The sequence below is a fragment of the Gorilla gorilla genome, chromosome 2 (genome assembly GCF_029281585.2).
Source record: "Gorilla gorilla gorilla isolate KB3781 chromosome 2, NHGRI_mGorGor1-v2.1_pri, whole genome shotgun sequence".
Classification (NCBI taxonomy): Eukaryota; Metazoa; Chordata; class Mammalia; order Primates; family Hominidae; genus Gorilla; species Gorilla gorilla.
In genome coordinates, this window is record NC_086017.1 from 20,081,154 (window position 1) to 20,107,874 (window position 26,721).

A 26,721-nucleotide genomic window follows, 5' to 3' on the forward strand; every position below is an offset into this window, starting at 1 on the left:
CAAGTTAATCTTGCCATTAATCCTTGATACAATTTCAGTAGACTTGGGTACAGCATAAAATAATGCCAGTTGATTAAATTTAGCTTCACTGACAATTTATAGATAGAGTGAAACCTGGTACTGGGAGAGGCAGGAAATTTATTTTACATAGTCTTTCAGGTGTGCTGAATCTCTGGCTGTCCTAAAGACCTGGAACTCAGGTTTGAGGGTGTGGTCTCTAATCTGCGTGGGTCTAATTGTAGGATGGACCCACCTTTCTCTCATTAAGGCTAAAGGGGCCTTGTTTTGCAAGAACCCGATTTAGTGGTTTCAGTAGAAGCACTTGAGGGTTATTGTGGGCCATGCACTGTTGGGTCTGGGAGTGATGAGCTTCTAGGGAGCAGTCTGGTGGGAGGGCTGGAGGGGTGGTCATATGACTGCCCACAATGTGGTATGATGGAGTAGTGAGCCCAGAATGGAGGCTGGAGAGCGAGGTAGGGGGTGGATTGCAGCAAGGTTTTAGTAGCCAAGGGAATTTGGATTTTATCCTAAGGACAATGGATTTTATTCTAAGGGACAATTCCCTTAGAATTGTATTCTCTTTTTTTGAGACAGATTCTTACTGTGTCACCCAAGGTAGACTGCAGTGGCACGATCTCTGCTCACTGCAGCCTCCACCTCCTGGGTTCAAACAATTCTCCTGCCTCAGCCTCCCAAGTAGCTAGGACTACAGGTGTGCGCTACCATGCCCAGCTAATCTTTGTATTTTTAGTGGAGATGGGGTTTCGCCTTGTTGGCCAGGCTGGTCTCTAACTCCTGACCGCAAGTGATCTGCCCGCCTCAGCCTCCCAAAGTGCTGGGATTACAGGTGTGAGCCACCATGCCCAGCCAATTGTATTCTTATTTTAAAAAAATTATTTTATTTTTTTGAAACGATTTCCCAGGCTGGAGTGCAGTGGCACAATCATGGCTCACTGTAGCCTCAAACTCCTGGGGTCAAGCAATCTTCTTAAATAGGTGAGAATATGGGCATGTGCCACCACACCCTGCAGATTAAAAATTTTTGTTTTTTGGGCTGGGCACGGTGGCTCACGCCTGTAATCCCAGCACTTTGGGAGGCCGAGGTGGGCAGATCACGAGGTCAGGAGATTGAGACTACCCTGGCTAACACGGTGAAACCCTTTCTCTACTAAAAATACAAAAAGTTAGCCGGGCATGGTGGCGGGTGCCTGTAGTCCCAGCCACTTGGGAGGCTGAGGCAGGAGAATGGCATGAACCCGGGAGGCAGAGCTTGCAGTGAACCGAGATCAAGGCACTGCACTCCAGCCTGGGCGACAGAGTGAGACTCAGTCTCAAAAAAAAAAAAAAAAAAAAATTTTTTTTTTTTTTTGTAGAGATGAAGATCTCACTGTGTCGCCCAGGCTGGTCTCAAACTCCTGGGCTCAAGCTGTCCTCTTGCCTTGTCCTCCCAAAGCGCTGGGATTAGAGGCGTGAGCGGCTGTGCCAGCTGGATTGTCTTCTAAGCAATTAGAGAATTTATACAGGGCTCTACACAGAAAAGGAAATTGCATTGTAGAAAGTTCACTCTTGTCGAGTGAGGATTTTTATATTACCCTGATTGTCCATCTCTAGGACTGCTGAAGTCTCTTCCTGGAGTATATGTTTGTCAGTTTAAAAACCAAGTGTACAGTACTTGACTCATCGTGATGAATTACAAAACACCTCTTACCTTCCACCTTCATCTGTACCTCTTCCTCCCTTGCTCTGCAGTCATCTGTGAACTTATCTGTCCTGGTCCTAAGTCCTTCAGCAAGCACAGCCGAGGGGTACTCACAAAAATGGCATGTTCATCCTCAGGTCCTTCTGGAGTCCTCTCACCGCTCTCCTGTGTCTGCTCTGTAAACTTTTTTTTTTTTTTTTTCTTTGAGACAGGGTCTTGCTCTGTCACCCAGGCTGGAGTGCACTGGCATGATCATAGCTCACTGCATCTCAACCTCCTGGGCTCAAGCGATCCTCCTGCCTCAGCATCCCAAGTAGGTGGAACTCAGGCGTGTGCCAACCTGCCTGGCTAATTTTTTTTTTTTTTTTTTTTTTTTGAGACAGAATCTTGCTCTGTCACCCAGGCTGGAGTGCAGTGGTGCAATCTCGGCTCACTGCAAGCTCCGCCTCCCGGGTTCATGCCATTCTCCTTCCTCAGCCTCCCCAGCAGCTGGGACTACAGGTGCACGCCGCCATGCCCGGCTAATTTTTTTGTATTTTTAGTAGAGACGGGGTTTCACCGTGTTAGCCAGGATGGTCTCGATCTCCTGACCTCGTGACCCACCTGCATAGGCCTCCCAAAGTGCTGGGATTACAGGCGTGAACCACCGCGCCCGGCCTGCCTGGCTAATTTTTTGTGTTTTGTAAAGATGAGAGTCTCCCTATGTTGACCAGGCTGGTCTCAATCTCCTGGGGTCAGGCAGTCCTCCCACCTTGCCCTCCCAAAGTGCTGGGATTACAGGCATGAGCTACTGTGCCTGGCCTTGCTCTGTAAACTTTGAGGGTTACACAGTTGACTTTGTTCCCTTCTCCCACCAGCCTTTAACACATCTTTCTCTGTGCCAGGTCACAGAATATTCTGAGGGGAAGGTGTTAGACTGGTTATTTTAGAATCGGTAGAGATCCCTGCTGGCTGACCTCACATCGTTCCCTTCTTACCTCCAGGACAGTTGGAGATGTTTTATGTTAGCTGATGATCTTCATTTACTCTTCACAGAGGAGACTAACTGTGTGACGAGCACCTTCATGTAGTAAAGATTATTTTTACTATGACATCTAAATGTCTACATTCAATTTAGAGTAGAAAGAATGGAAGGGAAAATTTCAGCATGTATGATAAGGCTTGGTCAACTATGATTCTCAATGTTTGATCTATAGACTGTCACATAATCCCAAAAGTGTCGTGAAGTAGGTGGTATTATCTCTACATATCCGTTAATAAATACCTTCATATCAATTAACAAATATTTAAGCACCTACTCTGTGTAGGCACTGGGCAGATGAGATTCAGAAAGGTTAAATAAGCTGACCAAGGCCATGCAGCTGGTAAATGGCCGAGCTGTGGGGTAATATCAGATCAGTCCAACTTCAAAGCCAGTGTTCTTTGCACTGCTGCCTCTGGGAGCACCTGCTCTGTCCTAGCCTGGCATCAGATGTAGCGGTGGCAAGACGAAGGTGCCAAGGTCCCTCCCTTGCGGAGCTCTCTGCAGGGTGAGTTAGCCCAGGCACAGTAAAGCACTGGGTATTGAGGCTCTCGAGTGATAGAGCTTTTGCACATCCCCTTTCCTGCATCTCCACTTGGCACATGTCTAGTGCCCACGTGGAACATCAGGCTTGGGGCTGTTGGTGCCAAGGAGAATCAGGCCATGCTTCACAGACTGAAAAGTCACTCACCACAGGGCAGTGAGTGGAGTGCTGTAACAGGGATGGGTTTGGAGTACCCAAGGGTCAGGGGAATGAGCGACTGACCATCAGGAAGGTCCTCACAGAAGAGGTGACACCTGAGTCTTACTGATGGACAAGGAGGAGGACAGGACATTTCGGGCAGAGGGAGCAATACATGCCCAAAATGTCAGGAAATGCTGCTTGTCTGGAGTGCTTGGGGCACTGCTGGCCCTCCCTTCTCTCATCCATGCTCTCCTGCGTTCCCTGGACACTTGGGTGTTTGGAGGAAGGCAGGAGATGAGGCTAGACAGGAAGGCTGGGGCCAGTCTGTGAAGGGTTCCTGATGAGCTCAGGGGTGGGGATTATTCTGTAGGCAAATGTGGAGCCCTGGAAGGGTTCTAAGCCAAGGCTGAAGTGGTGGGGTTTGCATTTTAGAGCTCCTCTGGCACGCTGCAGAGAAAGGGTAGGAGGGAGAAGACAGGGAGCTGGTGAGGAGCTGTTGAAATCCTTCAGGCTACTGGTGATAGGGCTGGAGCAACATCTCCACTTATCTTTCCTTCTTTCCTTTGGAGATGCACAGTTCACCAAGCAGTGCTTCCAGGAAGAACGAACTCTCTCCTTTATGAAGTCAGGTGGTTTGTCTCTTACCTTCTGCCCATGGTCTACCTACTTGTTACCTTTAGAGCCAACTATCACCTGCTGAAACTCATCCTCGGTGACGTTGATCCATCTTAGGTCCTCCAGCCTAGGAGAGTGTTTCTCACTTTCTCTCTTTTTTTCCCCCTTCCCCCTTCCTCCTTCCCACTTCCCACTCCCCCTCCCCCTCCCCTTTCCTGTCTGTCACCCAGGCTGAAGTGCAGTGGTACAATTGGCTCACTGCATCCTTGACCTCCCGGCTCAGGTGATCTTCCTGCCTCAGCCTCCCAAGTAGCTGGGACTACAGGCATGCACCACCATGCCCAGCTAATTTTTCTGTATTTTTTGTAGAGATGGGTTTTTTTGCCATGTTGCCCAGGCTGGTGTTGAACTTGTGGGCTCGCGTGATCTGCCTGCCTCAGCCTCCCAAAGTTCTGAGATTATAGGCAGGAGCCACCACGCCCAGCCAACAGTGTTTCTCACTTTCATATTTCATTACTTCTTTCCCTTGGCTTCCAGGATGTTAGGGAGAACTTGAGTTTGAATCCCGGTTCTGCCACTTACAAGCCATGTAGCAGTTTCACTTTCTGTAAAAGAAGGATGATGGCTGTAGCACTTCTGTAAATTGTAAATCTGTATGAAAACATAAGGTATATTATTATACTCCTAATTTTTTTTTTTCTCCCCCAACTCCAGTCTTAGTCTTCACAACCAGAGGCGGCAAAACTGCTGGTCTGTGGACTGGATGTAGCCTGCTAGGTCCTTATAGTATTTACATTTTGAGACAATTCACATTAAGAATTTATGACTCCAGGCTGGGTGCGGTGGCTCACGCCTGTAATCCCAGCACTTTGGGAGGCTCAGGTGGGCAGATCACTTGAGGCTGGGAGTTCAAAACCAGCTTGGCCAACATGGAGAAACCTCATCTCTACCAAAAATGCAAAATGTAGCTGGGTGTGGTAGCACATGCCTGTAATCCCAACTACTCAGGAGGCTGAGGCAGGAGAATCACTTGAACCTGAGAGGCGGAGGTTGTAAGTGAGCTGAGATGGCGCCACTGCACTCCAGCCTGGGCGACAGAGTGAGACTGTCTCAAAAAATAGAATTTATGACTCCAGTCTAAGTCCCTACCTTGAACTGAAGAATTGAATGATGTCGCCTCCCCACTTTATGTCTCCTTTTCTTATTTTGTTTTTCTCCTTGGCAATTATCACTCTCTAACATACATATTTCACTTGCCTTACCTTTCTCCTGGTTTTCCCTTCCCTTACCAGCTAGAATGTGAGCTCCAGGAGGCAGACGTTCTTGTGTGTTATTACTATTTTTTTTTTTTTTTGAGACACCGTCTCCAAAAGTAGTTTGGAGCGTATCCACAGGCTGGAGTGCAGTGGCACAATCTCGGCTTACTGTGACCTTGACCTTCCAGACTCAAGCAATCCTTCTGTCTCAGCTCCTGGAGTAGCTGGGACTACAGGTGTGGGTCACTGCACCCAGCTAATTTTTGTATTTTTCTTGTACAGATAGGGTCTTGCTATGTTGCCCAGACTGGTCTTGAACTCCTAGGCTCAAATGATCCTCCTGCCTTGGCCTCCCAAAGTGCTGGAATTGCAGGCATGAGCCACCACACCCAGCCTTGTTTTTTTTTTTTTATTGAACGCTAAACCCATAGGTCCAGAACCATGCCTGCTGGCACAGAGTAAGTGCTTAGTAAGTGCTTGCTTAATGGTTGAAAAATGCACTAAATTCAATATTTCTGGTTTTACTTGAAAAAAACAGAATCTCTAACTCTGATTCTCTACTCTCAAATGGCACCAGTTAGAGGTGAGGAGCAGCTGCCCGTCTGAGGGTGCAGATACTCTTCAGTTTGCTGCAGATCTCACCCTCTGTGTTGTATACCTGGCTTCAGCGGGAGCAGAGGGCAGGGGCGGAGAAGCAGTCAAAGTGGAGATGGGGCCTTGACAGACAGGTGGGAACACAAAATGGGACGGAGGCAAGGACATGGCAAGCAGAGGAGATAAGATGTGCTAGCAAATGTGTAAGAGGGTGTAATGGGCCAAGGGTGGCAGGTGGTTGGTGGCAGGCAGAAGAGGGCACTAGAGAAGTGGGCTGGGAAGTTGGGGCTGTGTCTCACAGGGTAGGCCCTGGGAGTCATCAAATTTGTTATTAGTATTAGAGGCCAGGCATGGTGGCTCATGCCTGTAATCCCAGCATTTTGGGAGGCCAAGGCGGGCAGATCACTTGAGGTTAGGCCAACATGGTGAAACCCCATCTCTACTAAAAATACCAAAAAAATTAGCCAGGTGTGGTGGCAGATGCCTGTAATCCCAGCTACTTGGGAGGGAGGCTAAAGCACAAGAATTGCTTGAACCTCAGAAGCGGAGGTTGCAGTGAGCTGAGGTTATGCCGTGCACTCCAGCCTGGGCAACAGAGTGAGATTTTGCCTCAAAAAAAAAAAATTATATATATATATATATATATGAATTCCTTGAATATAAAAAGATACAAAGAAAACAGGCTGAGTGCGGTGGCTCACACCTGTAATCCCAGCACTTTGGGAGGCCGAGGTGGGTGGATCACCTGAGGTCAGGAGTTCAAGACCAGCCTGGCCAACATGGCGAAACCCCGTCTCTACTAAAAATACAAAAATTAGCCAGGTGTGATTGCACATGCCTGTAATCCCAGGTACTTCGGAGGCTGAGGCAGGAGAATCTGTTGAACCTGGGGGACGGAGGTTGCAGTGAGCTGAGATTGCACCACTGTCTCAAAAAAAAAAAAAAGAAAACAAAATGACCCGTAACCTCCTTTAACAAATAATCTCTGTAGACACATGTTAGCAAATTCAGAAAGTAAGAAAATTTAGTAAGTCCAGAGAGGTTCAAAATGATAGCAAACACCACCTTTCCTATTTATCTTTGTGAAGTTAGCAGCTGCCAACAGTTTGAGTACTTTCAGGAAAATAGATGTCTATATTAACAAGTATAGATTTCTAAAGGTTTATGTTTTTTTTTTTTTTTTGGAGATGGAATCTTACTCTGTTGCCCAGGCTGGACTGCAGTGGCAGGATCTCGGCTCACTGCAAGCTCCGCCTCCCGGGTTCACGCCATTCTCCTGCCTCAGCCTCCCGAGTAGCTGGGACTACAGGCGCCCGCCACCACGCACGGCTTATTTTTTGTATTTTCAGTAGAGACGGGGTTTCACTGTGTTAGCCAGGATGGTCTCGATCGGCCCGCCTCAGCCTCCCAAAGTGCTGGGATTACAGACGTTTGCCACCGCGCCCGGCTAGGTTTATGATTCTTTTAAGTTTTATTTTCCTTTGGCGCTTGATTTAGGATAATGATTAAAAAAAAATATGATGTGCTCTTTGGAAAAAAATTTCAAATGATACAAGAAGCTTATAAGCACCTAAGCCTTTTTTTGTTTGTTTGTTTGTTTGTTTGAGACAGAGTCTCACTCTGTCACCTAGGCTGGAGTGCAGTGGCATGATCTCGGCTTACTGCAACGTCTGCCTCCTGGGTTCAAGTGATTCTCCTGCCTCAGCCTCTCGAGTAGCTGGGACTATAGGCATGTGCCACCACGCCTGGCTAATTTTTGTAATTTTATTTTTATTTTGCTTCTTTTTTTTTTTTTTTGAGACGGAGTTTTGCTCTTGTTGCCCGGGCTGGAGGGCAGTGGCACGATCTTGCCTCACTGCAACCTCTGCCTTCCGATTCAAGTGATTCTTTGCCTCAGCCTCCTGAGTAGGTGGGATTACAGGTGCCCGCCACCATGCCTGGTAAGTTTTGTATTTTCAGTAGAGACAGTGTTTTGCCATGTTGGCCAGGCTGGTCTTGAACTCCTGATGTCAGGTGATCCACTTGCCTCGGCCTCCCAAAGTGCTGGGATTATAGGCGTGAGGCACTGCTCCCAGCAGAGCCTAAGTCTCTTTCTACTTCCCTGCATTCCCCAAAGAGATCCATTATAAACAGTTTAGCTTTTTAGACTTGCTTGCTAATATATACATATAAAGCAATTTTGCCTTTTATTTTTGAGATAGGGTCTCACTCTATTGCCTAGGCTGGAGTGCAGTGGTGCCGTCATGGCTCGCTGAAACCTCTGCCTCCCAGGTTCAAGCGATTCTTGTGCCTTAGCCTCCCATGTAGCTGGGATCACAGGCATGTGCCACCATGGCCCAGCTAATTTTTGTAATTTTTAGTAGAGACAGAGTTTTGACACCTTGCCCAAGCTGGTCTTGAACTCCTGAGCCTAAGTGATCTTCCTGCCTTGGCCTCCCAAAGTGTTGGGATTACAGGCATGAGCCACCGCGCCCCATGTGTTTTTTTAGAGATGGGGTTTCGCTATGTTGGCCAGGCTTGTCTCGACCTCCTGGGTTCAAGCAGTCCACCTGCCTCGGCTTCCCGAAGTGCTGGATTACAGGCATGAGCCACTGTACCTGGTCTGTATTTACTTTTGAGAGGAATTTAATAGAAATGACTTAGGAATGCAAATGGGATAATGGTTTACTGCTTATGGAATGGCCTTAGGAGGACATTTGTGGAGAGTTCTTACACCCGGCAGGGATTAGAGTGGATTAGAATTTCACATCAAAATAGTCTGGCAAACAAAGTCTAGCTTTTTCTGTGTGGAGTCCTGGAGTGAGTGGGTGCAAGAGGGGGCTGAGGCTTCACTTCCGTCTTGGAGGAGGTTTGTTGTTGGGAGCAGTCTATCTTGACTGACCCTGGTGCAGTCACTGAGAAACTGAGGTATTTTCCAAAACCAAGTTGATTATTTGAGGGGAAGTGTTTGCAGAGAACTTTCAGGAGGCTTTGGGTATGGTGGGAAAAACACTGCACTCAGGACTAGGGGATTGGAGTTCCTGGGGCTAGCCCTTCCCCTCACTGGGTCCTCAGGTTTCCTTTACCCTTAGATATGGGATTGGGCTAGCTGGTTTCTAGGGCCCTTTCCAGTGGGAAGAGCTTGAGCTGCTGTTTTGCCTGAAGTGTAGTCCTTGCCTTCCAGGAGCTTGCAGTCTGGTTTAATGAGAGTGTTCATTTCAGCTCCTTCCCTCCCCCTGCGCAGTGAGAGGATATCATCTGCTGAGCATGAGAAGGCGAGTGCTAAGAAATGGCAGCAATCAGCTCCTCTTACAGTGCCACTTCACCACCCGGAGAGAACCTTTGCCTTAGCCACAGTCGCTTTCCCTTTGACTGGTAGAACCACCACTGATTTATAATTTGCCAAATGCTTCATGTACGAAAGTGCCCTTGGAACAGCCCTTTCAATTCTGTTTTTTTTTTTTCCAGGTTGATTCCAAAGATAGTTCTCATAACTCCACAAACTCTGAATTTGCAGCTGAAGCTGAGGGTCAGAATGATACAATTGAGGAACCCAACAAGGTCCAGAAAAGGAAGAGGGATAGACTTCGAGACCAGGGCTCCACAATGATCTACCTGAAGGCTATCCAGGGCATCCTGGGGAAATCGATGCCAAAAAGGAAGGGAGAGGCTGCCACTCGGGCAAAACCAAGCGCAGCAGAGCGTCCCAGCCGTGGAGAAGGACCAGCCAGGAGTGAAGGACCAGGCAAGACTGCAGAAGGAGCAGCCAGGAGTGTCACAGTCACTGCTGCTCAGAAGGAGAAAGATTCAACCCCAGAGATCAGCGTGGAGGAGGATAAGACAGTGCCAGAGAGGAGCAGCTTCTACGACAGGAGAGTAGTTATAGACCCTCAAGAGAAACCCAGTGAGGAGCCCCTTGGGGACCGAAGGACCGTCATTGACAAATGCTCTCCACCCCTAGAGTTCTTGGATGACTCTGACTCTCATTTAGGAATCCAAAAGGTGAGTAAAGCTTGCACCAGGCATCTGACTTTTTAGTTCTCTTGATGAAATGTGTTCTATCTTTCTAGTTTGATCCTAAGTGTTACTAATTAAAAACAGTACTTTACTTAACCAGGCCTCCAGCAAACAAATTGATGGTTTTCTTCTAACATACTTTTCAGATTTTCAGAGTTATTAATAAACCTAAACTAAGTGCTTTTTTTTTTTTTTTAAAGGATTTGTATGTTAGGATATGGGTTTAGCTGCTGTGTAAAAGGCCAAAATCACAGTGGCTTAAACAGAATATAAGTTTGGCTTAAGAAGGATGGCTCCATCATGTCAGAGATACTGGTACCTTTTGTCTTGATTCTCTATCACCCCTCAACACAGTGTCCATCTCTTGGTGTGAAATGGGTACTCTGATAGGACTCAGGGTTTGTTATGTGGGCATTCTGGCCAGTGGGAAGGGGAAGAGGAGAGTGCATTTCTTCCCTGTTAAGAGCTTGGCTCAAGAGTTGCACATGTTGTATCTGCTGTTGACAAGAGCGGGGAAACCCAGCTGACACCTGGCTGCAAGGGAGTCTGGAAAATCAGCCTTTATCTAGGCAGACTTGTACCTGGATAACCAGAGAAGAAGGGAAGGATGTCATTGGACGGAAACTAGTGATTTTTAACATAGCTTATAATTGAGGGGAAGCATTCCTCCATCTTTTTCTTTTTTTTTTGTTGTTGTTGTTGGGACAGAGTCTTGCTCTGTTGCCCAGGCTGGAGTGTGATGGTGCAATCTTGGCTCACTGCAACCTCCACCTCCTGGGTTCAAGCAATTCTCCTGCCTCAGCCTCCTGAGTAGCTGGGATTACAGGTGTGCGCCACCAAACCGGCTAATTTTTGTATTTTTAGTAGATATGGGATTTCTCCATGTTGGCCAGGCTGGTCTCGAACTCCTGACCTCGTGATCCACCCGCCTTGGCCTTCCAAAGTGCCGGGATTACAGGCATGAGCCACTGCGCCAGGCCGCATTCCTCCATCTTACTTGTCTCCACCCATCCCTTACTACTGCTCTGCAGGCAGCTTCTCTCATCTTTAGCTCTTTCTTCTAGTACTTACCCATGTTTCTAAATAATCTTTACTGTTGATCAGTTTTTCAGTTTTAGATGTCTGAGGACTTCCTGCTTGGGCGATGAGAATTTAGTTCTCTATACCTCCTTCAGAAGCACCCACACCCAGGGACACATTAGCTTCCCCTTTCTGCAGCCTCCCTGTGTGGCTTGAATACCTTTTGGGTTAAGTCTGTTTAAGATTTGTTACTGCCATGTTCACAGCTGAGTCGCCTTGTATACTCTGATCACATTTTCTTTCTTGTAAAACTTTATTTTCCTTAAAGTTCATCATTACTTTGTTTTTCCTTTGGTTTTCCCGGTACCTTTCACTAATTCATCCCCAAACTGCGAGAGCTGTAAAATCCTTCTCAATACTGTCAAAATAAGGAATCTGTTTCTTTTTTTTCTCTCTTGGAGGTATATGTCCTCAGCCCTCTGTTGTCCTGCTCTGGTCTGGACTGCCTGCCGTCAGGCCAGCTGGCAGCTGTCTCTCTGGAGCCTCCTTCACATTTCTCCCGGATTGAGTCTTCTGCTACCTCTACTCTGTGTCTTCTCATGTTCTTCTTCCTTGGTTTACTCTCACATTTTGGTGGAATACTTTTTCTAGTAGCTTCTTGAGAAAGGGTACATGGAGAAACTTTTTTTGGTAAACGTGTGTCTGAGATTGCCTTTATTTTACCTTTAACCTTGATTACAAGCTTGGTTGGTTTTGGAATTCCAGGTTGGAAATTGTTTTGTTTGGGATTTTGAAGGCATTACTCCTTTTCTTCTGGGCTTTTTTTTTTTTTTTTTTTTGAGCTGGAATCTCGTTCTGTCTTGCCCAGGCTGGAGTGCACTGGTGTGATCTTGGCTCACTGCAGCCTCCACTTCCTGGGTTCAAGTGATTCTCCTGTCTCAGCCTCCCGAGTAGCTGGGATTACAGGCGCATGCCACCACACCAGGCTAATTTTGTATTTTTGGTAGAGACAGAGTTTCATCATGTTGGCCAGGCTGGTCTCAAACTTCTGACCTGAGGTGATCCACCTGCCTAGGCTTCCCAAAGTACTGAGATTACAGGTGTAAGCCACCTCGCCTGGCCTCTTCTGGTTTTCTTGATGTCTGAAGCTATGCTGGTTCCTGAACCTTGGTATATGATTTTTTATTTTTTATTTTCTTTTGCTTTGAGACAGAGTTTTGCTCTGTCGCCCAGGTTGGAGTCCAGTGGCGTGATCTCAGCTCACTGCAATCTTCACCTCCCGGGTTCAAGCGATTCTCCTGCCTCAGCCTTGTGAGTAGCTGGGATTACAGGCATGTGCCACCACATCCGGCTAATTTTTGTATTTTTAGTAGAGATGGGGTTTCACCATTTTGGTGAGGCTGGTGTCGAACTCCTGACCTCATGATCCGCCCGTCTCAGCCTCCCAAAGTGCTGGGATTACAGGTGTGAGCCACTGTGCCCGACCTGTATTTTTTTTTTTTTTTTTTCTCTGTGGAATCTTGTAGAATATATTTTGATCTCAGGGCTCTGAAATTTCATGGTGGTGGTGTCTGCTTAGCATGGGACATTCCCTTTCAATCTAGAAACCCTTGTACTTTAGCTGTGGGAAAAGTTCGTGAATTACTGTACTTCGCTGATGTTTTCTTTCCATATTTTTCTTCTCTCTTTCTCTCTCTAGCTTCTCTAGCTTCTTTCTCTTATTTGGATGTTGGATTTTTCAGGACTGGTCCTGTAATTTTATTGCCTTTCTCCCTTGTTTCTAGCCAATTTCTTGCTTTACTTTGTAGGATATTTCCTTTTCTTTATCTTCCAACCCAGCTGTTTATTTAGTTTTACTTTTCTACTGTCATGCTTTTATTATCCAAGAGCTCTTTTGTTTTTTAATAACATCTCTGTTCTTGTTTCATCTTCTGTTATCTCTTTTAGGGAGTTCATGGTAGTTTTTTGGCTTGGTTTTAGTTTTCTTTAAGTTGCTTCTTTCCGTTTCTTTGGATCTCTTCCGTGTTAGAGGCTGTCTTCACATGTCTGCTAATCTTTGGTTGTCTGTTTATGGTCAAGAATGGGAGGATTAAAAAGCTGTTTGGAAGCTCTGAGCGTAAAGACTTTGAGCTTTGCTTTGGGATGATCGGGAGAACATAACCCTCTTCCCCTTGCCATGTCACTGCTTTTAGGAAAGCCTCGAGACTGGTCACCTTGCCCAGAGGAGTGTTTTTCAGCCTGCTTAGGAGGAAAGGCGTCTGGGGAGCTGGGTAGCGAAAGGGGCGGCTGCGGGGGCGGCCTCAGCGTTCACTTAATCTTTGTCTTTTTGGTGCAGTACCAGTGCCCTCCACTGAGCTGACCAGGCCTTATTCTAGAGATCCTCTTGTTTTACTGTCTTCAAACAACTCACCTTCTCTGAGTATGAGGAGGGAATCTGGGATCTAACTCATTGGAAACCAGATTTCACCCTGTCCTCCTCCTTTTAATGTTCTTCTGTAACTCCAGTTCCTCCAGTTCCCAAGGTGCCCCGTACTGCGAGTGCCTGCTCTGTTCTAAGCTTTCCTGGTGCCTAGCTTAGGTCTCAGCCTTCTCTTGGTCTGCCAGTGAGGTGTTATTTGGCCATCTGCTTTCTAGCCTCCAATGCGTGATCACTGTAGTCTCTTGTTCTTCCTGTTCTGGTGTTTTTGTTATTGTAGAGGGGTTTTATTTGTTTTTTGTTTGGTTTTTAGATTCTTTAGTTTTAGTGAGGTTTCAGGAAAGAGTAAAATAAGTCGAATTTATTCAGTCCATCCTTAGCCTAGAAATGTTCTGGGAAAATTTTTTGATTATTTGATTTCTTTTCTGTTTCTTCTTTTTCTGGACCGTCTATTTTGTGCTTGGTCTTTCGGATGGAAATTCCAATTTTCTTTTCTTCCCAGTGAATCCTTTTTAAAAAATTTTTCTGGATGGTTTCTTCAACTTGATCTTCTTTTTTTTTTTTTGAGATGGAGTCTCACTCTGCCACCCAGGCTGGAGTGCAGTGGCTTGGTCTTGGTTCACTGCAACCCTTGCCTCCCAGGTTCAAGCGATTCTCCCGCCTCAGACCCCTGAATTGCTGGGACTATAGGCGCACGCCACCATGCCTGTCTAATTTTTGTATTTTTAGAAGGGACGGGGTTTCATTTTGGCCAGGCTGGTCTCGAACTCCTGACGTCAGGTGATCTATCCGCCTCGGCCTCCCAAAGTGTTGGGATTACAGGCGTGAGCCACCGCGCCTGGCTCAAGTTTATCTTCTAACGTTTATGTTGATTTTTTTTTTTGGGTCTTTTTTTTTTTTTTTCCTGCGTGTGTTTTTTTTTTTTTTTTTATTGCTGCCAATTTTTTTTTTTCTTTTTTGTCTTTTTGAGACGGAGTCTCACTCTGTGGCCCAGGCTGAAATACAGTGGTGTGATCTCAGCTCACTGCCACCTCCGCCTCCTGGGTTCAAGCGATTCTCCTGTTTCAGCCTCCTGAGCAGCTGGGATTACAGGCGTGGACCACCATGCCTGGCTAATTTTTGTATGTTTAGCAGAGACAGGATTTCACCATGTTGGTCAGGCTGGTCTTGAACTCCTGACCTCAGGTGATCCACCTGCTTCGGCCTCCCAAAGTGCTGGGATTACAGGCATGAGCTACCATGCCCGGCCAGAACTTTTAAAAATTAAAAATTTTAGGCTGGGCGTGGGGCTCATGCCTGTAATCCCAGCACTTTGGGAGGCTGAGGCAGGTGGATCATGAAGTCAGGAGATCGAGACCATCCTGGCTAACACGGTGAAACCCCGTCTCTACTAAAAATACAAAAAAATTAGCCAGGTGTGGCAGCGTGCGCCTGTAGTCCCAGCTGCTGGGGAGGCTGAGGCAGGATAATGGTGTGAACCTGAGAGGTGGAGCTTGCAGTGAGCCGAGATTGCACCACTGCACTCCAGCCTGGGCGACAGAGCAAGACTCCATCTCAAAAAAAAAAAAAAAAAAGTTTTTGTCATCCAGGTTGGAGTGCAGTGGCATGATCATAGCTCATTGCACCTTTATTTTTCTGTGGTCCCCTTGGTTTAACTTTTCCAAGCATCAACTTTTGTCTTTTGCTCGGTGGGGAAAGGGCAGGCCATCTGCACAGGATGGGAGCAGGGGTCTGGAGATCTTGACCGACTTCAGCTAATTCCTGTTTTCATCTGCAGCTTCACCCTCACTTTGGAGGTCTGGCACCTCCAATTCCTGAGTCTTTCTGGGGTCCTGTAGTCTGGTTCTGGGTTTTTCCTCACTGAAGGCTTAGGTTTTGGCCATCTGATCTTCTTGGCTGATAATCATTAACCCATCTGTTTTCTATGCTCTGTTATCTGTGAATAACATCCAATGCTTATTTAATTTGCTTTGCTGTTCATTTTGTGTGCTTTCCCCTTGTAGGTTTATACCTTTTCGGATATATTTCCTGTAACTTTAGAAGGGTTTTTGGGTGGGAAGGACAAAAACTATATGCTATATATATAATTGGAAATTCCCACATAAAGTAGGTTTGTAAGATATTTTCCTCCCAAATATGTAATGGGTGTGTTTTCTGTCTGATGTAGATCATCTTACTTGGTTGCCTCGAATTCCATTGTGTGGATGAATTTTCTAAAGTTATACCCAAACTTCTATTTATGAGACTGGACGACAATTAGGTTTTCTCTTACCTATCTATTTGGAGACAGCACAGTATGGTAGGTGAGCATGTGAGTGTTGGGATCAGACCATTTGGGTTTAAATCCTGGCCCTGCCACTTGAATTAGGATCTTGAGAAAGTCAGCCTCTTTGAACCCCAGTTTCTTCCTGTGTGTAAAATGGGCTAGCTCTTCAAATGTTACCACTTGTAAAAAGCTAATACAGAGTCAGATGCATTTTTGGGTTTACAGCCTATGTTGCAGCTTTTCAACTCTGCATGAAAATGGCCATAGACAACGTACAAGTGAATGGGCCTGACTGTATTCCAATAAAACTTTATTTACACCAGCAGGCAGTGTGTTGTTTAGTGAGGTTTCAGGAAAGAGTAAAATAAGATGAATTTGTTCAATCCATCTTTAGCCTAGAAATGTTCTTGTGGGCTGCAGCATGCGGAACTCTGAATTCATACATGATTACTCTTTGCTCAGTGCCCAGTAGTAGGTGCTCAATAAATGTAACTTTAAATTTTACCATACAGGCTTAAACTAACTAAGGCAGTCTTTTTTTTTTTTTTTTTGAGACAGAGTCTTGCTCTATCACCCAGGTTGGAGTACAGTGGCTCACTGCAACTTCTGCCTCCCAGGTTCAAGTGATTCTCATGTCTCAGCCTCCTGAGCAGCTGGGGTTACAGGCGTGCACAACTGCATTTGGCTAGTTTTTTGTATTTTTAGTAGAGATGGGCTTTTGCCATGTTGCCCAGGCTGGTCTGGAACTCCTCAGCTCAAGTGGTCTGCCTGCTTTGGCCTCCCAAAGTGCTGGGATTACAGGCGTGAGCCCCCTTGCCCGGCTGAGACAGTCTTGAATATAGGCAGTCTCCTCCTATTTCCCCCACACCCCCCGACAAAAAAAAAAATCTGAAAACATTTTCTTGGCCAACTTGACTCTAGAAGCCTTTCAAGGATTTAGATGACATAATTATTATGTCTGTTTATGGTATATGTTTCTAGTTACATCTGCATTTTTGAAACTGCTTTTTTCCTTACTTTGCCATTTTCCTATCCAGTCAGTGATTACATTTCCACATTTCCCTGTTTCTTTGATGATTGTTTTGGTTCATTTGAAAGAGGATCCAAATGAGAACTGTATGTGGCAATTTTTAAATGTGTCAAGTCTCTTCGTCTCTATAGATTCATCCTTTTCTCCCTCCAAAATGTTGTAATTTATTTGTTGTAAAAAATGGGGTCATATGTCTCGTTTTTGCTGATGAGAATATAGTACTTTTTGAATCTGTGTATTGTTCTTGGAAATCTTATTCCTAGTTGCAAATAGTCATCATATCACATTGAGGCAGTCTGTTTCCGTTTTTCCTCGAGGTGTGTTTTTGGGATTGCCATAATGTGACCACCTCCAATTATTTTGCAGACATGTTAACGATGTGTTACTGTATATGATAAACATTTTAACTTTCAGGTGCATCTATACAAAAGTAGACTTGTAGTTCCAATATGTTTCACTAGAAAATTCAGCAGGGAAAAAAAACAAAACAGAACACAAAAGCCTTGTCAAGCTTAGGCAAGACTGCAATTTTTTATTGTCTGGGTTGATGGAAATTTTCTGTTATAACCAAGATAGTTTTTGAAGGATTGTTCTCCCTTATAGATAAGTTTTTAAAGGTTTTAGGGGAAATTGCAAACATTCAAAGTAAACAGAATAGTGTATTGAATCACCAGGTGCCCATCACCCAGCTTCAGGAGTTCAGATTAAATTTAAAATGTGCTACATTTAAGTTAGCTTGCATTTTAGAAAAGATTCTTGTTTGGATATTTCTGCCATTCAAGCAGTAGCTGTAAGAAGTCTAAGGCAGGAAAGTATAAAATGGAAAATGGGTAATTCATTTAAGTGTTGGTTACTAATACTTGTTTCCTGTTAGAGTGTAGATAGGGGTATGAAATATTAGTACAGCCAACATAAACAGTTTTGTTCCATTTTAATCAGGTAATTCAGCTAGAATGCACTTTCATTGTGAATGTCTTATTATGTGAATTACATGTACTCATAAAAGTATTAAGAGAACTTTGTAAGGCCTCTTGCTCATCAAGCCTTCTGTCATTGGCAGGTATAGATGGCTGCTTTAAGAAGAAATGATGGCACTTAAATTTTGTTTCCAGCATGAATTGATATTGATGTGCTTGCTGTTTTGCTCAAACCTGGTCTGCATCACAATTCTGGGGAGAGTTAAATGCAGATTCCTTGGCCCTACCCTGGACCTATTGAATCACAATATCTCAGGGTGGAATGGGCCTTAAAAATCTGTTTTTAAAATGCTGCCCAGTTGATGGAGATGTGATGCTAAGTTGAGGCACCATTTATTCTAAAAATTAATTCAGCAGATATTCATGAGCACTCAGTATCTGCCAGGCACTGTTCTAGGTGTTGGGGAGACATCAGTGGAAAAAAAATAAAAATTCCTGACCTTGTGGCGCTTACCTTCTCTAGTAGGACTAAGCCGATTTAATGCAAGGGATGGTTGTTTCAGTTACTATTACTAGTCAGTAGCTTAAAATAACTTTTCTTTTGCTCTCAGTACTGTGGGTCAGGAATTTGGAAGGGCCTAGACTGGGGCAGGTGTTTCTTGGGGAGCCCCATGTAGTTCCTTTCAGATTTTGGCGAGGGCTGTCGTCATCTGAGAGTGTGACTGGGCTGGACATCCGAGATGTTCGCTTACATGGTGGACAGATGCTGGCTGTCAGCCAGTAAGTCAGCCAGGCTGTAAACTGGCACACCTACATGTGGCCTCTCTAGCAGGATGTCATTTGGGTTGCCGGACTTCTTACATGGTGCTTGGCTTGCTCCAGAGTGAACAAGTGGAGTGAACCAGATGGAAGCTACAAGGCCCTTCTGACCTGGCCTTGGAAGTTACACAGCTTCACTTCTGTTGCATTCTTTTGGCTATAAGTAAGTCTCTAGGTAGGTCCAGATTAAGGGGAGGGGTCATAGACCCCACTCTCAATGGGGAGAAGGGTTAAATAATTCAGGGACACATTTAAAAACTGTCACAATGGCCAGGTGTGGTGGCTTATGCCTGTGATTTCAGCATTTTGGGAGGCCAAGGCAGGAGGATTCCTTGAGTCCAGGAGTTTGAGACCAGCCTGGGCAATATAGGGAGACCCCCTACCTACAAGAAATTAGCCAGATGTGGTGGTGCATGCCTGTAGTCCCAGCTACTTGGATGGCTGAGGCAAGAGGATTACTTGAGCCCAGCAGTTCAAGGTTTCAGTGAGTCGAGATCTCACCACCGCATTCCAGCCTGGGCAACAGAGCAAGACCCTGTCTGAAAAAAATACAACTGCCACCACTGTTGTAGTTTTACATTTTGAATATATTGACGACAGTGTCAGAGAGGAAAAGCTGGGCACTGCTTTTCTCTAAAATCTCCAATCCGGAGTGTGTTCTAGAGAGCAGTTTTTCTCAAGAGAAAGGGATGCAGGTAGAGCACCACCTTTAGGAGTAGCATGATGAGGCCATGGTCACAGGCCTATTCCCTGAACCCAATACAGCTGTTCACAGCAGTAACTTGGCTCAGTTCTGGACATTTGTGGAAATTGTAAGGAAACCAGGTGACAGGGTGAGCTAATGAGCCAATGCAAAGCCATCACCATGGCCAGAAGAACAAGCCAGGGTTTATGTTCAGCTGATGACAGCCTGGGAGGCCATCTTCACATCGGAAGGCTAACCCACTGTTATATGCCTTCTTTTCTGCAGCATAAAGATAGGGAGGTGGTGATGGAGCACCCCTCTTCTGGAAGTGACTGGTCTGATGTTGAGGAGATCTCCACAGTCAGATTCTCTCAGGAGGAACCTGTCTCCCTGAAACCTTCAGCCGTTCCGGAGCCTTCTTCCTTCACCACCGACTATGTCATGTACCCTCCTCATTTGTACAGTAGTCCTTGGTGTGACTACGCCAGCTATTGGACCAGCAGCCCCAAGCCTTCTAGCTACCCCTCCACAGGCAGCAGCAGCAACGATGCAGCCCAGGTTGGGAGGAGCAGCCGGAGCCGCATGAGTGATTATTCCCCCAACTCTACAGGGAGTGTCCAAAACACCTCCAGAGACATGGAGGCCTCAGAGGAAGGCTGGTCCCAGAATTCTCGTTCATTTCGCTTCTCCAGAAGCTCAGAAGAAAGAGAGGTGAAGGAGAAAAGAACATTCCAAGAGGAGATGCCTCCACGTCCTTGTGGAGGACACGCATCCAGCTCCCTGCCAAAGAGCCACCTGGAGCCAAGCCTAGAGGAGGGCTTCATTGACACTCATTGTCACCTGGACATGCTCTATTCCAAGCTATCTTTCCAAGGGACCTTTACAAAGTTCAGAAAAATTTACAGCAGCTCCTTCCCTAAGGAATTTCAGGGCTGCATCTCTGACTTCTGTGATCCCCGCACCCTGACAGATTGCCTATGGGAGGAGCTGTTGAAAGAGGATCTGGTCTGGGGGGCCTTTGGCTGTCACCCTCATTTTGCACGTTACTACAGTGAGAGTCAAGAAAGAAATCTTTTGCAAGCCTTAAGGCACCCTAAGGCTGTGGCATTTGGAGAAATGGGCTTGGATTACTCTTACAAGTGCACCACGCCTGTCCCAGAACAGCACAAGGTAACAAGGCTCTCTTTAGTCTGCTTATAGTTTTAATTTTTCTTTTAGTTGTTGAAGCCTGATAATAAGGGTTTATCTAATTTTAGAACTAAATAATTGAGAATCCCTGAAAACGCAGTGTGCTTGCTCTCATCCAGACCATCTAGATGCCATTTGTCAAATGCTTTACAAGCTATTTGTTACTGTTCAGCTTTATTATGGAAGATGAGGGAGAAGTACTTTGTGACTTCTTATGGATGATATCAATGTCAAAACATTTGTTTTCTTTCTTTCTTGGGAAGCAATAAACTTTAGGTTTTCTTAATTTAGTTTTTGAGAGGGAGTCTTGCTCTTTTGCCCAGGTTGTGGAGTGCAGTGGTGCGATCTCAGCTCGCTGCAACCTCCGCCTCCTGGGTTCAAACTGTTTTCCCGCCCCAGCCTCCCAAGTAGCTGGGATTACAGGCGTGCATCACTACACCCGGCTAATTTTTGTATTTTTAATAGAGACCATGTTGGCCAGGTTGGTATTGAACTCCTGACCTCAGGTGATCCACCCGCCTTGGCCTCCGAAAGTGCTGTGATTACAGGCATGAGCCACTGTGCCTGGCCTGCATTGTTTTTTTTAAATATACCCATTGCAGAATATTTGAAAAAATATGAAAAAATGCATAATTTCCCATTCAACCAGAGATCATGGCTAATACTCTGTTAATATTTTTTTCTTTTTCTTTTTGGAGACAGAATCTCACTCTGCCACCCAGGCTGGAGGGCAGTGGCACGATCTCGGCTCACTGCGGCCTCCGCCTCCGCCTCCTGGGTTCAAGCGATTCTCTTGCCTCAGCCTCCCGAGTAGCTGAGACTGCAGGTGTATGCCACCTTGCGTGGCTAATTTTTGTATTTTTAGTAGAGGTGGGGTTTCACCATGTTTGTTAGACTAGTCTCGAGCTCCTGACCTCAAGTAATCCACCTGCCTCAGCGTCCGAAAAGTGCTGGGATTACAGACCTGAGCCACTGCGCCTGGCCCCTGCTAATATTTTTTTTCCTCCCAATATTTTTTGAGCATAGTGCTTTGGCAGGGTAAGAGTTGTAGTATTTTAGAATTTCTTTTCTTTTTTTTTTTCAGAGATAAGGTCTTTGTCGCCCACACTGGAGTTCAGTGGTGCAGCCACAGCTCACTGCAGCCTTGACCTCCTGGGCTCAAGTGATCCTCCCACCTCAGCCTCCTAAGTAGCTGGGACTGCAGGTGCACACCACCACGCCTGGCTAATTAAAAATAAAAATTTTTTTGAGATGGAGTCTTGCTGTGTCACCCAGGCTGGAGGGCAGTGATACGATCTCAGCTCACTGCTACCGCCACCTCCCCAGTTCAAGTGATTCTCCTGGCTCAGCCTCCTGAGTAGCTGGGATTACAGGTGCCTGCCACCACACCCGGCTAATTTTTTTTTTTTTTTTAAGGCAGAGTTTCGCTCTTGTTGGCTAGGCTGGAGTGCAATCGCATGATATTGGCTCACTGCAGCCTCCAGTTCCCAGATTCAAGCGATTCTCCTGCCTCAGCCTCCTGAGTAGCTGGGATTATAGACTCCCGCCACCACGCCCAGCTAATTTTTTGTATTTACAGGATCACACCTGTAATCCCAGTATTTTGGGAGGCCAAGACGGGTGGATCACTTGAAGGCAGGAGTTTGAGACCAGCCTGGCCAACATGGTGAAACTCCATCTCTACTAAAAATACAAAAATTAGCTGGGTATGGCTGGGCACGGTTGCTCATGCCTGTAATCCCAGCACTTTGGGAGGCCGAGGCAGACGGATCACCTGAGGCCAGGAGTTGGAGACCAGCCTGGCCAACATGGCGAAACCCTGTCTCTATTAAAAATACAAAAATTAGCTGGGTATAGCTGGGCGTGGTGACTCATGCCTGTAATCCCAGCACTTTGGGAGGCCAAGGCGGGCGGATCACCTGAGGCCAGGAGTTGGAGACCAGCCTGGCCAACATGGTGAAACCCTATCTCTACCAAAAAAAAAAAAAAAAAAAAAGCCGGGTGTGATGGCACATGCCTGGGGTCCCAGCTACTCAGGAGGCTGAGGCAGGAGGATTGCTTGAGCCTGGGAGGTTGAGGCTGCAGTGACCCATGATTATGCTCCAGCCTGGGTGACAGAGTGAGACCCTGTCTCAAGACAAAATTATCAGGGTCTCAGGTCTGCACTTAAAGGTCCATGGGGCGACCTGCACAACAAACTGAACTAGAAGCGATAGGCATAGGGGGATAAACACAGTCTTGAAGATGTCATTTGGCTTGGTGAGATTTGACTCAAGACTGGAAGATAATGAGTCTGAGGAATTGCTGGCTGGGAGAGGGCTAAGCTGCCTGTAAAGGGGAGGAAGACTAGAAAATATTTGTCAACACCAGAGACTCCTAGGCTGGGTGGGGGATATGGACACTGTTTTGATGTAAATAAAAAATTTGGCACCCAAATGAGGTGAATGGTGGTGACTGGCAACTGCACCTAGTTGGATGTCAGTGCTGAGTTGCATTTACCTAAAAGAGCAGTTAGCAAGTTCTTGATGTGTCCTGCTGAATGTTTTATCTTGTGAAGGGAAGAAGAAGAACCTATAGAGGGCTGGGCAAGGTGGCTCACGCCTGTAATCCCAACACTTTGGGAGTCTGAGGCAGGAGATTGCTTGAGCCTAGGAGTTCAAGATGAGCCAAGGCAACATAGTGAGACCCCATCTTTATTACGTTAAAAAAAAAAAAAAAAGCCTGTGGAAGGACTGTATCTGGCCAAGATGATAGGGTGCCAGACTCGGCTCATTATAGGAGAGTTTGGTCGATATACCTAAAATTTTCTGGAAGGATTGGAAAATAGAGAAAAGCAAAACAATTGGGGAAAGAATGGGTAGTTATAGTTATTCTGCTGGTTAGAGCAAATTACTGTTAACGTTTTCTTTGTTGATCTGTGGTGTTTACAGATTAACTATGTAACTCATAAGACTTAGATCCTGAATAGTTTGTGTGTAAGTTGCACATGTCAGCATCTGGGAGGGATGCCAGGGAGAGTAGACTGTCCTTCCCTACCCAGGCTGTATCTCTTTACTTGTGTTAAAGAGGAATTAATTAATTATTAAGGTAATAAATATGCAAGAGATGCCTGGGGCAACTCCCAGGAGAGACTAACTCTGGAATCCCTGGAAATAATGGATCAGTTAGGAAGCCAACCTTATGCAGGTAGAAGTGAGTAATTATACTGGGTAATAACTCATCTGTACTTCCTTCACTCCTGTTGTTTTTCAGCTGGGTTCCTGGTGAGGACAAATGCTGCAAATAGCTCCTGTCCAACCACAAGTTCCTGCATTCTAATGAATTCTTCTTCCTTCTTAACATTTTTGAAATCTGGATGTGTTTTATGAAACATTATAAATGTAATGTTATTGTCCCTTGGAAAATTGCAAGGTACAATAAAATTGCAAGGAACGATTGCACAGTGGCTTGTCTTCCATGCACCTGTCGTAGGTTGGATGCGTGTGCTTGTGTTAAAGAAAGAAATTAGGAAATTAAATAGTTCTAAGTGTCTTTTCTACTCGTGAAATTTTCCCATTCATCAACTATACTTTGAAAAATGTTTAACAGCTGTGTAATATTCTATCCTAAAGCTCTGATAGTTTATTTCACTACTCTGAGGGATAATTTTTTAGAGGCAGGAATGAAATGTTGGAATTGGAATCTCTTGAAACCTCTGCTGCCTGTGCGTAGGGGTCGGGGAGGACAGATGAACAGCTTAGCAGATGCAAATAGGAGGGGCTCCAGCCACCTATTGATAGTGGAACTGGCCAGGCTTTAAATAAAGCCTCTGTCAAGCAGTCTATAATTTTGATGTCTGTGGTCATTTTCCTTTCGTTGAAAACACAGATTAAACAAAAGTTACATCAGAATTGGTATTGGCTTAGTGTTGCTATTTTGAGAACAGGCAGTACAGGTGTTAGACTTGTAAATAGTCTCAAGTGAATATCACCTGACTCAAATTACCAAAAGTATCTCATTGTTTGATGCTAAAAACATAAACACAAATTATGTTACACAGTTGTAGAAACTATTCATGGAAACATTAATATGAGGTAATTTGCTTATAATGAATTAATCTTTTTTTTTTTTTTTTTTTTGAGACAGTCTTGCTCTGTCCAGGCTGGAGTGCAGTGGCATGATCTCAGCTCACTGCAGCCTTTGCCTCCCAGGTTCAGGGGATTCTCCTGCCTCAGCCACCCAAGTAGCTGGGATTATAGGCACCTGCCACCACACCCAGCTAATTTTTGTATTTTTAGTAGGGACAGGGTTTCACCATGTTGGCCAGGCTTGTCTTGAACACCTGAACTCAAACCCGACTTGGCCTCCCAAAGTGCTGGGATTACAGGCGCGAGCCACCACACCTGGTGAATTAATACTTTTCTTTGTTCTAAACCTGGGCTCGTTAGAGGAAAGAACAGGTCCTAACTCTACTTTTTTCATTTAAATTAACAATAGTGAAGATTTAAAAGTGGGTAGTGTTACAAAGAGTAAAGTATATCTGTAGTTATTGACCTGCGAGGATACCCGATTTTGATTGAGTAAAGGAAGCAAATTGGCCAGGCATGGCGTCTCATGCCTGTAATCCCAGCACTTTGGGAGGCTGAGGCGGGCAGATCAGTTGAGGTTAGTTTGAGACCAGCCTGACCAACATGGCGAAACCCCATCTCTACAAACAAATACAAAAATTAGCCAGGCAAGGTGGTGCCTGCCTGTAATACCAGCTACGCGGGAGGCTGAGGCAGGAGAATCGCTTGAACCCAGGAGGTGGAGGCTGAAGTGAGCTGCAATTGCACCACTACACTCCAGCCTGGGCGACAGAGCAAGATTCGGTCTCAAAAAAAAAAAAAACAAAAAAACAAAAAGCAAGTTGTAGAAAATAAGTGTAGTATTTGTTTCTTTAACAAATATTTGAGTACCTTCTGAGAGCCAGGCACCTTGCTGGAGATACACACAAACACCACGCCCTGCCGTCCCCAACAGCTCTGCATAGGAGAGGTCTGGAAGTTGGTATCTCTTGAGAGCGGAGGTGGGGACAGTGAGGTGAGGGACATTAACTTTGCGCTTTATGTTCTTGATCCCTGCCCTGCCCCTGCCACCCCAGGTCGGCATCATATAGTGGTTACTGTGTGGAATGCCAGGGTTCAAGTTTGGATCCTGGTGCTATAGCTGCTGGCTGCAAGTTGACTTGCCCTCACTGCATGCTGCGCAGACAGCAGCACCTGCCTCGGTGGTTGTGAGGACTGCAGGTTATGATAGACCTGCAGTGCTTTGGGCACTACCTGGCTCTATTGTAAGTGACCAATAATCATTAGCTATTATTACATTATATAGTTAAAAAAAGAGAGACACAGGGGGTGCCTGCTGGACTGGGCGTTCCAGAGGTGATGGACTTCTGAAGTGCTGCTAACCAACAGGGGTTATCTCTGTGTCCTCTCCTAGGTATTTGAGAGACAGCTGCAGCTGGCTGTGTCTCTAAAGAAGCCCTTGGTGATCCACTGCCGAGAAGCTGATGAAGATCTGCTAGAAATCATGAAAAAGTTTGTGCCCCCTGACTACAAGATCCATAGGTTAGAAGACTGGAACTTCAGCGGGCAAATGAAAGAAACACATCCTCTGTCAAGTTGATGAGGACAGCAATGATCGTATTCTGTCATTATACACTATCTATTCTTTTTTTTTTTTTTTTTGAGACGGAATCTCACCCTGTCGCCCAGGCTGGAGTGTAGTAGTGCAATTTCAGCTCACTGCAACCTTTGCCTCCTGGGTTCAAGCAATTCTCCTGCCTCAGCCTCCTGAGTAGCTGGGATTACCGGCACATGCCACCACGCCCAGCTAATTTTTGTATTTTAAGTAGAGACGGGGTTTTGCCATGTTGGCCAGGCTGGTCCCGAACTCCTGACCTCGTGATCTGCCTGCCTCGGCCTCCCAAAGTGCTGGGATTATAGGCGTGAGCCACCGTGCCTGGCCTATACACTGTCTTTTCTAAAGAATTAACTATTAGGTTAAACCACTTGAAATTTCTCATATTTGACCTTTTTTTTTTTTTGCTTACAAAATAGTAACTTCGTATGGTTTGAACTAATAACCCTAAATCACCAATGAGCACAAGGGGCCTTTTGTGCCCCCATCCTGGGGATGGGCAGAAATGGAGTTTCAGTTCTCAGCAGTGAGGATTGCTGATCTTGAGAGGTTGCTGTGGGGTGTGGTGGCTTAGCACACAGAGCATCTTAGGGTACTTGAAAGGACATTTTCTTTCCTATTTTGAACTTGAAAGCTCCTTTCTCCCCAGTTATGAAAATCAAGGTGATGTTTTATCAGAATGGCATCTATGGGTGCTTAAGTTCAGTTTGGTAAACTCTCTGAACTTCTGAACTCTTGCCATGTGTAGGTCCCGGGCTTTGGCTTGCCTCTGGGGACATCTGGAGGTGCTGCCAGGAGACAGGTTGGATGGTGGCTTCTGCCTACATAGCATGTGGGACTGGGTGGTCATAGG

General features: G+C 45.7%; 1 protein-coding gene across 4 annotated transcripts in view; it reads left to right on the forward strand.

Moving 5' to 3' along the window:
- The window catches only part of TATDN2 (TatD DNase domain containing 2), a 32,885-nt gene that overhangs the window by 2,358 nt on the left and 3,806 nt on the right, over positions 1-26,721 (forward strand). For all 4 annotated transcript variants that reach the window (XR_010132761.1, XM_004033596.5, XM_055382939.2 and 1 more), the window contains exons 3-5: positions 9,318-9,851; positions 19,305-20,189; positions 25,668-25,795. Coding sequence is in view for 3 of the 4 variants with exons in the window: in XM_004033596.5 (XP_004033644.3) it covers positions 9,318-9,851; positions 19,305-20,189; positions 25,668-25,795 (1,547 nt within the window). In the remaining variant the exon portion in view is untranslated. The remainder of the gene's footprint in view (positions 1-9,317; positions 9,852-19,304; positions 20,190-25,667; positions 25,796-26,721) is intronic.